The sequence below is a fragment of the Pseudorasbora parva genome, chromosome 5 (genome assembly GCF_024679245.1).
Source record: "Pseudorasbora parva isolate DD20220531a chromosome 5, ASM2467924v1, whole genome shotgun sequence".
NCBI classification, from domain to species: domain Eukaryota; kingdom Metazoa; phylum Chordata; class Actinopteri; order Cypriniformes; family Gobionidae; genus Pseudorasbora; species Pseudorasbora parva.
Window position 1 is genome coordinate 8,098,031 of NC_090176.1, and position 15,667 is coordinate 8,113,697.

The window sequence follows — 15,667 nt, forward strand, 5'->3', positions numbered from 1 at the left end:
TGCGAGAGAAAAGGAGAGAGAGACTGGGGGAAGGGATGAGGACGATGCGTTGTGAATTGGATTCTCCCCGTCTGGAAGCTCAAGGTTAATCAGGAGGGAGGGTTTTGTGCTCATTTGTTTGTGTTTTGGCTTTACTCTCCTGATTTTTAGATGCTGTTGTTGGATCAAGGGTTAAATGTCATCAACGTACGTTTATGGAAAACACACAACCCTAAAATATAAAGATGTAACAAACCCCTGATCTATGATAAGAAAAAACTAAGAAATCAATGAGAGAGCATCAAATGTGAAGTATCCCACACTACTTCACATTTGAAGTAGTGTGGGAACGTCAATCAGTTTTTCACTGTGAAAAAAGATTCTTTGAAAACTGCATTGAACTGTACATTTTATTTTACTTTGAAATTACATGAAATGTCCCGTTTGCCGTTAACCAATAAACAGTTTTTACCGTAGCATTTTTCCATTTAAAATTACGATCATGAGTAAAGCTGTGTTGCCTGATAGATTTCAAAGTAATGAGCAAACATGCATATGTATAATATGTTTGAAAGAACACATATTGAAAACGATCGTGTTCACATCTGTACCTCATCGTGCAACGAAGCACGCCTCTACAGAATAATAAACTTGTCTAATTCAGTGGCCCCGCCCACCGACTAATTGAATCACGCTAGCCAGTGGCATCAAACATGCCGAAGAAGAGAGCAAGATATTGTGGAAGAACACAGTCGCTGCATAAGCTTCCTTTGGATCATAATATTAGGAATGTATGATACTTCATTTATTTTTAATGAAGTTCCAGCTCACGTGGGGAAGACCGTTTGTGTGTTCGCTTCATTTCACTGTGGAATTGTTTGTAAAAAAGTCTCAGCTGGAGCTGGATTTGCAGACATGTTGAGATTAAAACACAATGCTGTGCCTTCTATATAGGATCCGACAGGAATGGTGCAACACACTTACGTGAGTAAAACGTGTTTTTATAGTTGATTGCATTGCATTGTTACAGATCGTTTTGATACGTGTCTAACAGAACATACCTTTAGCACGCTGGACCCAGACATGGGCCAGGGCTCGCAAAGCCCAAACATCCCGGTGTTGTGTGTTTTCCAACCGTAAGCCCGTCGGCAGGCCGGCGAATCTCAAATAGTGAAATAATATCCCTTTCTTGATCTGCGCTCTTCACTCTCTCTTGACTTGACATTTGAAGAGCCCACACGTGTGTGTGTGTGTGTGTGTGTGTGTGTGTGTGTGTGTGTGTGTGTGTGTGCGCGGTTCGCGCTTATATCCACTGATCGGGTGGGCCAAGTAATACAAAAATAATATTCCAATCAATCACAGGTGGGTGAGAAATAAATCATTGCGTTTGTTTCATAAAGACGTTTACGAGCCCTGTGATCGAGAGAATCATTCCCGTGCCGCTTTCAAAATAATTCCTCCCTCATGTGAACTGAACTGACGGGGGAGCTGAAGCTCATTAAATATGCAAATATTGTCCAATCCTAGCCGTGGGCGTTTACTTCCAAGTCTCCAGTGAAACGCCCATCAAAACCCAGCATTCAGGAGAGAGCCTCAAAACCAGTGTAGAAAATAGCCTATTACTTATTAGTTATGATGTTTTTGAATGTAAAAACCACACAAATGGCATTAGTTGACCTCAGACAACAGTATAAAAAAATTAAAAAAGCCAGTTCAAGACACCTTTAAATATGCATTTCTTTATTACTACAATAATTATAAAATCCAGATTAGCAGCATTTATTACATGGCTGTCTGAAATACTGTGGCATTCTATCTATCTATCATTCTATCTATCTATCTATATATATCAAAAAAAACTTTGAAGGGGTCGTTTTACTCTGAATTACTGTGAACCACGAATCTCTCATTAACAAACAGATATAGTTTTAATATCTGACATATATATATATATATATATATATATATATATATATATATATATATATATATATATATATATATATATATATATATGTCAGATATTAAAACTATATCTGTTTGTTAATGAGAGATTCGTGGTTCACAGTAATTCAGAGTAAAACGACCCCTTCAAAGTTCAACCTCAGAATTGGGACAGAAGATCTTCAGCGGCATGATTGTGGTTTGGTGTTTTCATTCATTTAATTAATTGTTACTGTACATAAATATATGATCAAAAAGTTATGACAACATTTTACGTTGCTTTAACTCATCAAAATAAGTTAAGCATTTTTCAACAAGATACAACTTTAATTCAGTTTAATGTCATTTATGTTGAAAGGACTTAAACATCCAAGTTGATTGTACTTAAAAAATTTAAGGAAGCAACTTTTTTACAGTGTTGAATTATACACAAATTTTTCAGATCTCATAATTATTCTGAGCAGAATTCAAACTCTATTGACATCCCATGGAATACAAATAAAGGCCTATATATAAATCATATAATAAGATTAAGTTTTGACTGCAGTTTCTATATTTGGTTTGCCTGTGAATTATTCAATTAAATAGTCACCATGCATAAATTTACATAGAATTTTGGATTTAGTATTTTACATTCATGGCACCTTTTCCATAGACATAAATTATTAAAAATGATATCAGCAGTATTTTACATATTCTGCGAAAGCGGCTGGGATAAGTTTACCCGTGAGGGCTTTTGCCCCAGGAAGGGGGTCAACATGCCCCAGAAGTGGAGCAAGATGGCTCTTTTTATGCGCACTGTTCCTAAGAGGGGCATCTTCCATACCACGATACTTCAAATCTCTTAATAAAGTCTCATAATGCTTAAGACTACATGCTTCTCCAAGTCGGTGTGTGTTCCTGAGTAATAATGAAGTATTCTGATGATGGATAACTTTTAGTAATGATATCTCTCTATCTTTTCAGGTGGAGAATCGGCCCAAATACTACGGAAGAGAGTGAGTTTATTACACGCATTGTTGAACCAGTTCTGATTCTACTGTACATGAATCCACAGTTACATATTTGAATGTATATGCTATTAATATGCCATTTAAAGATGCAGTAAGCAATGTCTGAGAAAAACTGTTGAAAGTGGATCGGACAGAGCAGCACAATACACTTGTAGCCAATCAGCAGTAGAGGTTCTAGCAGTAGTCCATTCATGATGGGGAGGAGAGAGAGAGCCAATCAGCAGTAGAGGGTGTGTCCACTCATGATGGGGATGGAGAGAGAGGGAGCCAATCAGTAGTAGGGGGCATGTACAATCATGTGGAGGAGGAGAGAGTGAGCCAATTACAGAAGGGGGCGTGTCCAATCATGTGGAGGAGGAGAGAGAGTGAACCAGTCAGCAGTAGAGGGCGTGTTCAATCATGTGGAGGAGGAGAGAGAGAGAGAGCCAATCAGCAGTAGAGGGCGTGTTCAATCATGTGGAGGAGGAGAGAGTGAGCCAATTACAGTAGGGGGCGTGTCCAATCATGTGGAGGAGGAGAGAGAGAGAGCCAATCAGCAGTAGAGGGCGTGTTCAATCATGTGGAGGAGGAGAGAGAGAGAGACAGCCAATCAGCAGTAGAGGGCGTGTTCAATCATGTGGAGGAGGAGAGAGAGAGAGAGAGCCAATCAGCAGTAGAGGGCGTGTTCAATCATGTGGAGGAGGAGAGAGAGAGCCAATCAGCAGTAGAGGGCGTGTCCAATCATGTGGAGGAGGAGAGAGAGAGAGCCAATCAGCAGTAGAGGGCGTGTTCAATCATGTGGAGGAGGAGAGAGTGAGCCAATTACAGTAGGGGGCGTGTCCAATGATGTGGAGGAGGAGAGAGAGTGAGCCAGTCAGCCGTAGAGGGCGTGTTTAATCATGTGGAGGGGGAGAGAGAGAGCGAATCAGCAGTAGTGGGCGTGTCCATTCATGATGGGGGAGGAGAGTGAGTGAGCCAATCAGCAGTAGGGGACATTTCCACTTGTGGAGGAGGAGAGAGAGTGAGCCAATCAGCAGTAGAGGGCGTGTTCAATCATGATGGGGATGGAGAGAGTGAAATTTGAAGACTGTAGAAAGACGGCTGAGAGACATTACAAAAGAGAAAAGCTTTTAGAACAGCATTTATTTGAAATCTAAATCTTTGTGACGTTATGAATGTCTCTATTGTCACTTATGATCGATTTAATGCACCCTTGCCCTTTAAAATATTAATATTAAATATTTATTTCTTAAAAAAAAAAAATAGTGGCCCCGAAACGTTTGAACAATTGTGTATTTTTCTTATTTAAAAGCTAATTTGAATTGAGCTCTAATGCACTATAATAATAATATTCTCTGTCTGATTGGTTTGCTGTGAAGGTATCATGGGATGATCTCCAGAGAGGAAGCTGACCAACTGCTCAGTGTGGCCGAAGGAAGTTACCTGATCCGAGAGAGCCAGAGACAGCCGGGCACATACACTTTAGCTCTACGGTACGCCATCCTTCATCTCTGACCCATCAGTCTCTAACCCACGTCTTCACTCTTCCTCCATTCTAGCTCCTGTGTCTCGACCTATTCTTGGCTCATGTGTGTTTGTCTTATTTTAGCTCTGGCTGATGTGTGTTCAGTGTAGTTATATCATCAGAATTAGCAGAACACACACACACTCGTGCTTCTGCTCTCTCTCTCTCTCTCTCTCTCTCTCTCTATCTCTCTCTCTCTCTCTCTCTCTCTCTCTCTCTCTCTCTCTCTCTCTCTCTCTCTCTCTCTCTCAAACACAATAGAGAGAGAGAGAGAGAGAGAGATTAGTTTGGATGTAGAGCGGGCCAGTGGACATTTGTAAAGGGAATATAGGTGTGAGAAATGTTTCTGTTCTGCTCCATTCAGCCTGAATCATGCTGTTTCTCTCACAAATCCGTTCAACATTATATTGTGTATGGAAGGAAGTCTGTCCTTGAAGGGACTAATGTCTGTTAATCGGATAAGCACGATGTGTGTTTACTTTGGCTGGTGTTTGCTATTCGGTCATCACTTAGGAGTTTAAAAGGGCCATTATTTTTCACTTTTATGTAATACTGATCAAAGTTTATACATCATGTGTAATTTAATTCAGTTTTACATTTAAACCAAAGTATTCAAGTAAGAAAAATAGAAACTGAATAATCAAATGTGAAAAATAATCACTCTCTGCATAGTCTATTCATGATAAATAAATGTATTCTACTAAGCTACTAAAGTTATTTAGTCGGGAGCATTGAGTGATTCCCTCTTTTCTTTTGTTGTTTGATTAACATTAATAACAGCAGGTTTATTTTGCTAAGACCTAATGCACAGATCTAATGTTGCACATCAGATGTTTTTCCATCATCTGTTCACCAGACATTTACTTCAGACAAAACTGATTCTATTTTTGTGAATACACGCCAAGACAGTAATTCAAAAGAAACATTGTATGTACTCGATACGCCACTAAAAGAGAATTTAAATCATGATAGCTTGCTCTCTGAGAGAGGCGTCTTTCTGTGCGCACGCTTCAAGTGTGTCAGTCAGCACGAGTAATGCATTGAGATCTTTTTTTTGTGGCTTATTGCGTGCTTGAGGACTCTTTCAACATCAAGTAAAATGTTTCTGTAAATCTGTAAATGATGACAGAATTTTAATTTTTGGGTAAATAATACATTTAATATTTAAGTTCTTTGTTTAGCTTACAGAAAAAAGATACACTCCCCTAAAGGATTATTAGGATCACCTGTTAAATTTTTTATTAATGCAATCATCTAATTAACCACATCACATGGCAGTTGCTTCAATGCATTTAGGGCTGGGGTCCTGGTCAAGACAATCTCCTGAACTCCAAACTGAATGTCAGAATGGGAAAGAAAGGTGATTTAAGCAATTTTGAGCGTGGCATGGTTGTTGGTGCCAGACGGGCCGGTCTGAGTGTTTCATAATCTGCTCAGTTACTGGGATTTTCACACACAACCATTTCTAGGGTTTACAAAGAATGGTGTGAAAAGGGAAAAACATCCAGTCTGCGGCAGTCCTGTGGGCGAAAATGCCTTGTTGATGCTTGAGGTCAGAGGAGAATCGGGTACCACTCATCTCCACTACAAATAGGAAAAAGAGGCTACAATTTGCACGAACTCACCAAAATTGGACAGTTGAAGACTGGAAAAATGTTGCCTGGTCTTATGAGTCTCGATTTCTGTTGAGACATTCAGATGGTAGAGTCAGAATTTGGCGTAAACAGAATGAGAACATGGATCCATCATGCCTTGTTACCACTGTGCAGGCTGGTGGTGGTGGTGTAATGGTGTGGGGGATGTTTTCTTGGCACACTTTAGGCCCCTTAGTGCCAATTGGGCATCGTTTAAATGCCACTGCCTACCTGAGCATTGTTTCTGACCATGTCCATCCCTTTATGACCACCATGTACCCATCCTCTGATGGCTAATTCCAGCAGGATAATGCACCATGTCACAAAGCTTGAATCATTTCAAATTGGTTTCTTGAACATGGCAATGAGTTCACTGTAGTAAAATGGCCCCCACAGTCACCAGATCTCAACCCAATAGAGCATCTTTGGGATGTGGTGGAACGGGAGCTTCGTGCCCTGGATGTGCATCCCACAAATCTCCATCAACTGCAAGATGCTCTCCTATCAATATGGGCCGACATTTCTAAAGAATGCTTTCAGCACCTTGGTGAATCAATGCCACGTAGAATTAAGGCAGTTCTGAAGGTGAAAGGGGGTCGAACACAGTATTAGTATGGTGCTCCTAATAATCCTTTAGGTGAGTGTATATTACTATATTAATACAATTAATTAATACTATATTCATAAAATATAGGCTATAGTAATGTATAGTATATATTTTATTAATAAAGTGCACTGTTATTTTACATTTGATTGGTTTCTGCACCTGAATACCTAAAAATGTTTATTTCAATAGTATCTTTGTTCAGTTATATTTATTTGTGCGATTGCTAATTGGTATATCTATTTTTTTTTTTATTATTCCTGAGTGTTTACTTGTCTTTAATAATGCCTGAAATCTATGTTAGGCTACTGTTTTTGCTATTTTTTAACTATAGCCAAACCTTCCTTGTGAAAGTAAAATAAAATCTTTAGTGTTTAAATTGTGTTTATTGAATTGTTTTAAATGTAATGTGTATTGTAATCAGGAACAACTTTTATTATTTGTGGGGGGAACGGGAAATCATGATGCCTGCTTAACATCATCATGTCTGTCAGCCTTCGTCTATCGGCCCAACACTAGTAGGTTTAGGGGTAGACGTTGGGTTAAGCCATTAACCTGAAATAAAATCAATGGAAGTCTATGCAATGCCCTCACCAATTTAGTGAAACAAAGTGTGTGTGTGTGTGTGTGTGTCCTTATTTATATTAGATTGTGGGAACCAAATGTCCCTAGCCTAGAAATCTAGACGCATCCTAGCCGCAGCAAATCTAATCTGCTGTGAGTATCGTCTAGCAACTCTCAATACCCTTCTGAGCTGTATTCCTCTAACTCTTGCCGGGCCAATCACATCGTGTATAGAGTCGGTGGGCGGGGCTTCACATAATGACAGCCTAGTTGCGTTTGCGTGCTACTATTAAACACAGAAACGGACAAACGGCAGTCTTTCGAATCAGCTTTGACCGCGATTCTGGAAGACTTGGAGTTAAGCTTTTCTCTGAGAAAAGAACAAAGAACGGCACTGAAGTCATTCTTAAGAAGGGAAGATGTGTTCTGAGTTTTGCTAACCGGATACGCCGAAAGTTTAATCTGTCAACAAGCTCTGCTTCACTTTCCTTGCTCTGGTTGGTTGTAGCGCTATCCTATCGCGTGCAGAGGGAGTTTGAAAGACAACCGTTTATCCGCCCCTCGGATTGAGCTGCAAATGGTGAGTTTCCAGACCAAACATCTTGATGTGGGTCTGGCTTGTCAGGCTAAAATGTCCCCATAAGGATAGTAAAACCTGAGATCACCTACATTGTGGGGCCCACCAGCGGTCCCCACTTTTCAAAATGCTTATAAATCATACAGGATGAGTTTTTTTGAGAAAGTAAAAATGCAGAATGATGGGTAGGTTTAGGGGCAGGGGCAGTGTAAGGGGATAGAAAATACGGTTTCTAAAGTATAAAAACCATTACGCCTATGGAGAGTCCCCAGAAAGATAGTAAACGAGACGTGTGTGTGTGTGTGTGTGTGCGTGTGTGTGTGCGTGTTTGTGTGTGCCCTAGACACAAAAAATCCAGAGATAATCCCTTTAATCAGCTCACTTGAGCAGACGGACACACACTGCCACACACTGCACGCGGCTGCTTTCTAGTCCAATCTCTCTCTCTCTCTCTCTCTCTCTCTCTCTCTCTCTCTCTCTCTCTCTCTCTCTCTCTCTCTCTCTCTCTCTCTCTCTCTCGCTCTCTCTCGCTCTCTCTCGCTCTCTCTCTCTCTCTCTCTGTGTCTCTGTTTCTCAGTCTCTCATGTGCTCTTCCTCAGGCATGTGATTCCTCGGAGAAAGCATCTGTTGTGTACTGTGCGCAGAAGCTTTAACATCAAAGAGCTCTATTGCCATCAGGCTTTAATGACATTAGCCTTTGTGCATATGTTTGTGTGTGTGTGTGTGTGGTGTGTCTGTTTCTGTGTGCGAGTCAAGAGTCCATACAGACCTCTAACTGTGTGTTTCTGATATGATCTCCTTGTTGTGCGTATCTGTAAGTGTTTTCAGATCCAACTGCATGCATCTGATTTTGGGCGTGTGTGTGTCTCTGTGGGAGCTCAAACAGGAAGCACAGGCTTATAAAACCTCAGCAGCTCAGCTGTCCTGTTGTTTCCAGCGGCTCATAACAGCATTACCATCTCTGATCATGTTACAATAGATTGTCAACCTGCAGTTTTCTAATACTGTTCGATATAAATATTAAATGAGCACAGTGCCTCGCTTCACTCTAAAATGACTGGGCGATATATCGCAAATGTACATATCACAGTATGCATTCATGTTGCGACAATTTGCGATAACGACATGAGTTTAATACTTCAAAAGATCAGCACAGAAGTCCGCTTCTCGGACAGCACATGTCCTAAATTCACTCATCTTCCATAGCTTATATGGCCAAACACAAAATGGCCGCCTTGCTAAGCATTCATGTAAACATAGTCAGTTTGTTTTAAGTGGATTAAAGAGTTGAGAAAGAAAGTGTGTGTGTAACAGTACAGTATATTGGTTTCGTGCAGCTCTTAAAGTGACGGTAGCCTAATATTCCTGCTTCCCTCTGTGTGCTTAAAGTTAATCAAACAACATTAGACAGAGAAAATCACTCACTGCTCTTGACTGAATAGCTTTTGTTGTTTAAATAAGAATCAATATAAATTTAATTAATACAGTAAAGACTAAGCAGTGCTTTATTTTTTACATTTGATTCAATTTCTGTTGTTAAATAATCCTAATGTTGGCTGAAACCCTAAAATGTTAAAATGACACTTACTTTTTATGTAATGCTACAAGAAAAAACACCTGTTCACTTTCAGAAGTTGATGTTTTCTTCTCACAAAAATAATGTGAAACAGTGTTTAATTAGGGATGCTACAATACAGTTAGTCTACGGTTCAATACATACCTCAGTTTTTAACCACGGTTTTTCGGTTCGGTTCGTTTTTTTTGCTCTTCTATTCTTAGGCGACAGGAACAGAAAAAGGTTAAGGAGAATTTTTTTTATTGCAATACTTTCTTTATTTTACTTGAAAGACTTGAAAACCCTTACTTAAACTTAAAACTTTACTTAAAAAGCACTTGTACACATTCCCAGTGTATTGTATCATATAATATGTATATAAAGATTTATAGCTCAGAGGTGTACAGTAGCATTTAAGTATGAAACTGAATGAATAAATGTAGGCTAAAAATAAACATACATAGTCTTCAATAAACAACGTTGATTAAAAGCTTCTGTATTAAAGTTTTTTATTTAATTTTTTATTAACATAATTTTAGAGGTGAAATGTCCCTTTAAAGTCCCTGTAAAGGCAATTCTATGAAAACATTCTAAACATATTATAAATGTTAGAAATTGTTAGAAAAGCAAGAAATGCTGATATTCTCTCTCTCTCTCTCTCTCTCTCTCTCTCTCTCTCTCTCTCTCTCTCTCTCTCTCTCTCTCTCTCTCTCTCTCTCTCTCAGAGCTAAAGCAATCTACTGCAACTCAACTCACGATTGCCATTTTGAAATGTCTCGTCGTAGACTTGTTTCCTATTGGCTATTGTGACTACTGACGTTATTACAATCTTGCTCATCCCGATAAATATCAAACATGTTTGATATGATCGGGGCAAGCCCGATTTGCGTGAGAGCAGATCGTGAGGTGCAAGATTTGATCTCTGAACGCCTCACATTACCAGATAATCTGCGCCGAACATCGGAACCGATCGAGTCCTGGAAAAGATTTTTTCTCCGAGTCTCGGGAGGGGAAAATCGGGCATAAATCGGCCTAAACCTCCTGTAGTGTGAGCCAGGCATTAACCAGTCAAACTTTAACCCTATGATTAATTCTAAATGATTAAATGTAATTCAAAAGGCCCCAACATACTTAAAGCAAAATCGAGATGTGATGTCATTTGGAACAAAATCAAACCAAATCTAAGTTTGTTTGGAGTTTGTTTTGGGTTAGAAACCGCTTGCCAAAGTGAACTTCCCGGAAAAGTTCCATTGGGTCGGTGCACGATGATGTAATAGGTGAGTGTGGCTCTGAGGTATGATCAGGTATTTCAAGCTAAGAATCATAAAACTTCGCTGTTAGTATATTATAGCCTTAATGCTTGCCTGTTAGTGTGAACTAAACCGGTATTCAAAGATTAGCCAATAAAACAGAGGTCATGTACACATAGACATGCTCTGGGCTATTCCACAGGTCAGCCAGAGGGTGAAGATTCAGTAAATATTGATGAGTGGATATATAATTATCATTGTTTGTTGCAAAAGCCTATTGATAAACTTTAAGTTAAAAGTACTATGATAAACTTGTAGAATAGATGTTTACATGTCTGTTGGTGTAACGTAAACTGGTTTATGACCTGTGTGTGTGTATCTGTGTGTCTGTGTGTGCGTGGTGTGTTTGTGTGTGTGTCCAAGAAAACCATACGTTATGAGGACAAAATGTCCCCACAAAGATGACAATTTTTGGTCCCATAAGGAAAACAGTTTACAAATCATACTAAGTGATATTGTTTAAAGGTGTCATGAAGTGGCTTTTTTTCTTCTTTTATACTGTTGTCTGAGGTCATTTAATGACGTTTGTGTGCTTTTTACATTCAAAAAAATCATAACTAATAAGAAATAGGCTTTTTTCTTCACTGGTTTTGAGGCTCTCTCCTGAACGCTGGGTTTTGATGGGCGTTTCACTGGAGACTTGGAAGTAAACGCCCACGGCTAGGATTGGACAATATTTGCATATTTAATGAGCTTCAGCTCCGCTGTCATATAAAGCCCCTGTCAGTTCAGTTCACATAAGGGAGAGATTATTGTGAAAGCGTTAACTGCAACTTGTCTTTATCAGACAAACACAATGATTTATTTCTCATCCACCCGCGATTGAATTTCATGGCCCGCACCCACACGATCGGTCGATATAAGCGCAAACTGGGCACTCATGCACACACACACACACGTGCGCGCCCAGATCAAGAAATAATTTCTGCCGACGGGTGTACGTTTTGGTTTGGTACAGCCCCAGGGCTAGTACTATTACATATAAAAAAGACGTTTACTCACGTAAGTGTGTTGCACCATTCCTGTCGGATCCAATATAGAAGGCACAGCATTGTGTTTTAATCTCAACATGTCTGCAAATCCAGCTCTAGCTGAGACTTATTTACAAATGATTCCACAGTGAAATGAAGCGAACACACAAACAGTCTTCCCCATGTGAGCTGGAACTTCATTCAAAATAAATGAAGCATCATACATTCCTAATATTAGGATCCAAAGGAAGCTTATGCAGCGACTGTGTTTTTCCACAATATCTTGCTATCTTCTTCCACATTGTTATTGCTGCTGGCTAGCGAGCCGATCGGCTCTATGAGTCGGTGGGCGGGGCTACTGAATTACACGTTCTGTAGAGGCGGTGTTTCGTAGCGCTACGACGTAAGAATGAAGCTCACGATCGTTTTCTGGGCCTGGTGTCTATAAAAGATTTCTTTGACTAAATGAAAGTTTTCAGCTCTGAAACTTACAGGATATTCTTATATTATCATGACCTTTTATATATCAAAAGGATAGGAAAAGTTGATTTCTCAATTCATCACCCCTTTAAATTTTTTTTAGAAAGTTTATTTGATGGGTAGTGTTAGTATAAGGGGAGAGAATATACGGTTTGTACAGTATAAAAACCATAGACCCCACAAAGATAGCAAACCAGAAGTGCATGTGTGTGTGGAAGAAGAGTATCCGGTCCTGATATTGATCAACATATGATCTCTTCGCCCTCATAACTACTACAAGCCCAAGTACAGGAAGCTGATACGGCCTTAGATGTTCAGTATGTGTGTGCGTCCATGTTCATTCATCATTTCTCTCTGGATCTTCTCACAGCTGTGTGTTACAGCACTCGAGTCCAACACACACTCATTTCCTCATTCTCTCTTTCAGCTTTGGGAATCAGACCCGAAACTTCCGTCTCTTTTACGATGGGAAGCATTTTGTGGGGGAGAAGCGTTTTGAGTCGATCCACGACCTGGTAACGGACGGTCTGATCACGCTGTACATCGAGACCAAAGCAGCCGAATACATATCTAAGATGACCATCAACCCTATCTACGAACACGTGGGCTACACCACCCTGAACCGCGAGCCGGCACTGAAGAAAGCTCCGCCCGTCTGCAGAGACATACCCGATGGAAAAGAAACTCCTGGAGAAGAGACCGGCCTGGAGGAGAGGGTGAGTACTGGAATGCAATTACCCAGCATGCCTCTGTGTGTCTGTCTGCTCTTCTGAAAGTCTCTAATGAAAATTCTCTAATAAACGTCAACTGTGATGAGATTGAATGAGTTTTGCCCTCAGATGACCTCTGTTTTAACCATATGTGCTACCAGGGTGAAGAGCTCAGTTACAGCATTTATGAATATGAATATTACTGTGGAATATGAGCCCTCATTTCCATCTTGGTCTTGTGCACCACACTGCCTCCAAATGGGATTCTTAGTTTACTTGTTTTTTGATTTTTTTCATTGGCTATACAGATAATTTGCATCTGCTGTCACTCTGCAAGATGATGTTATATATAAAAGTACATAGAGTAAAAAAGACAATACAATTTACACAAAAATGTTTTACATAGCAAATATCACATTATACACTATATTGCCAACATTTTTGGTATACCTGCCTTTACACGCACACATCCCATTCTTTATCCCTAGGGTTTAACATGGAGTCGGCCCACCCTTTGCAGCTCTAACAGCTTCAGCTCTTCTGGGAAGGCTTTCCTCAAGGTTTAGGAGTGTGTTTATGGGGATTTTTGACCGTTCTTCTAGAAGCGCATTTGTGAGGTCAGGCACTGATGTTGGATGAGAAGGTCTGGCTCTCAGTCTCCGCTCTAATTCATCCCAAAGGTGATCTATGGGGTTAAGCTCAGGACTCTGTGCAGGCCAGTCAAGTTCCTCCACACCAAACTCACTCATCCATGTCTTAATGGGCCGACGCTTTGTGCACTGGAGCGCAGTCATGTTGGAACAGGACAGTCCCTTCCCAAATTGTTCCCACAAAGTTGGGAGCATGAAATTGTCCAAAATGTCTTGGTATGCTGAAGCATTAAAGGTGCCCTAGAATGAGTTGAAACAATATTTTAAATTGTTCTCTGATATCTACCTAAAAGGTTTGAGGCTTATTCAAGGGCAAAAATTGTCTAGATACAGTTTTACAGGCCCATTTACAACCCTAGAAATTGTCCCTATAATGAAATGGTCTGTTTTTGCCTTATTTGAAAGGATCATGAATAATAATGTTGAGTAGTTTCAGTAATTTCAGTAGCTGACACAAGGGCAGTTATTCAGCTAACACAGTCCTAAACAGCACAAGCAGTTTGTGAGTCGTGAAAGAACACAGACCGACTGAATGACACTTTAAGCAGAACATCTCATATGGAAATGCTGAAATGCAGCTTACTTGTGTTTTCAGATCATCTGCACGCTCGAGAGAGAGTTTGCGTGCACATGGTTGCCAGATTGCACATGTTTAAGTAAAACATCGGATGTATCCTGTTATAGATAAACATCAGCCATGCCTGCTGGAACATCAGGTGGAACATAACATTTATATCCATGATCTGCCATTTCATTATATAGTCCTCACCTACCTGCAGAACTTCTGTTGATTCGGTGCATGTCCATGTTAATACCGCCTGGCCTTAAACATGGGCTGGTTATATGCAAATTTGGGGAGGCGTAAATATTAATGATCCTGACTGTTGCATCACAGTTAGTGTTATGTTGGGATTCGCCCGTTTTTCAGTGGGCTTTTTCAAGTAAAAGATTTACATAGTGAAGGAGGAAACAGTGGTGTTTGAGGCTCATGGTATGTGATTTCCATTTACAGAACTCTTATTTATCAACTATGCCACCATTCTAGGGCACCTTTAAGAGTTCCTTTCACCGGATCTAAGGCAACCGCCAAACCCAAACCGGCTGCTTTACTCCACTGCATCCCACGCTTTGCATTGCCTTTGGTGATGTAAGGCTTGGATGAGCTGCTCGGCCATGGAAACCCATTCCATGAAGCTCTCTACACACTGATCTTGAGCTCATCTGAAGGCCACAGAAGTTTGGAGGTCTGTAGCTGTTGACTCTGCAGAAAGTTGCTGGCTTCTGTTCACTGTAACCCTCAGCATGCGCTGACCCCGCTCTGTGATTTTACGTGGCCTATCACTTCATGGCTGAGCTGCTGTTGTTCCCAATCGCTTCCACTTTGTTATAATACCTCTAAGAGTTGAGCGTGGAATATTTAGTAGTGAGGAAATATCACGAATGGACTTATTGCACAGGTGTCAGCCTATCACGGCCCCACGCTTGAGTTCACTGAGCTCCTGAGAGCGACCCATTCTTTCACTAATGTGTGTAGAAGCGTCTGCAGGCCTAGTGCTTGATTTATACACCTGTGGCCATGAAGGGATTGAACACCTGAACTCAATGATTTGGAGGGGTGTCCCAATACTTGTGGCAATATAGTGTATATTCCATATAAAAGTCCAGATCAGTGATCTTCACCTTAAGTCATATTTTAACTGCAGATTTAAAGTGGTAGTTCACCCCAAAATTGAAATTCTCTCATCATTTACTCAATCGCATGTTGTTCCAAACCTGTAAGTGTTTCTTTCTTCTGCTTAACATAAAAGAAGATATTTTAAAGAATGATGGTAACCTAGCCTGACGTGGTCATACTCAGTTCTAGTCAGAATATGAGTCTGCTGCTCCATTGGGCTGTGATTATGGGGCGTGTTTCAACCGAACCAGGAAAGACCTCAATTGGGCAGACCTACAACCGCCAGAGCAACAGAGCGACACATAATGTTAGTTGCCAAATGTCAACAGAACTCAACTGCACTGTGTTGCCAAGTCTGCGTTTTTTTCCCCGTGGGGTGTCTTCCACGTCCGCAGGTTGAAGCGACCTCAATTATGTGACATATAGACCCAGGAATGTGAATTTTAGCAGGCAACCCTGCCAAAATAACAGACATTTACCCCTCAAACGCCATTTTT

The 15,667-nt window shown here is 40.4% G+C and overlaps 1 protein-coding gene across 1 annotated transcript in view; it reads left to right on the plus strand.

The window, feature by feature from the left end:
- The window catches only part of chn1 (chimerin 1), an 82,049-nt gene that overhangs the window by 19,843 nt on the left and 46,539 nt on the right, over nt 1-15,667 (plus strand). Inside the window, exons 4-6 of the mRNA XM_067443159.1 lie at nt 2,890-2,921; nt 4,295-4,408; nt 12,563-12,851. Of these exons, the coding sequence (XP_067299260.1) occupies nt 2,890-2,921; nt 4,295-4,408; nt 12,563-12,851 (435 nt within the window). The remainder of the gene's footprint in view (nt 1-2,889; nt 2,922-4,294; nt 4,409-12,562; nt 12,852-15,667) is intronic.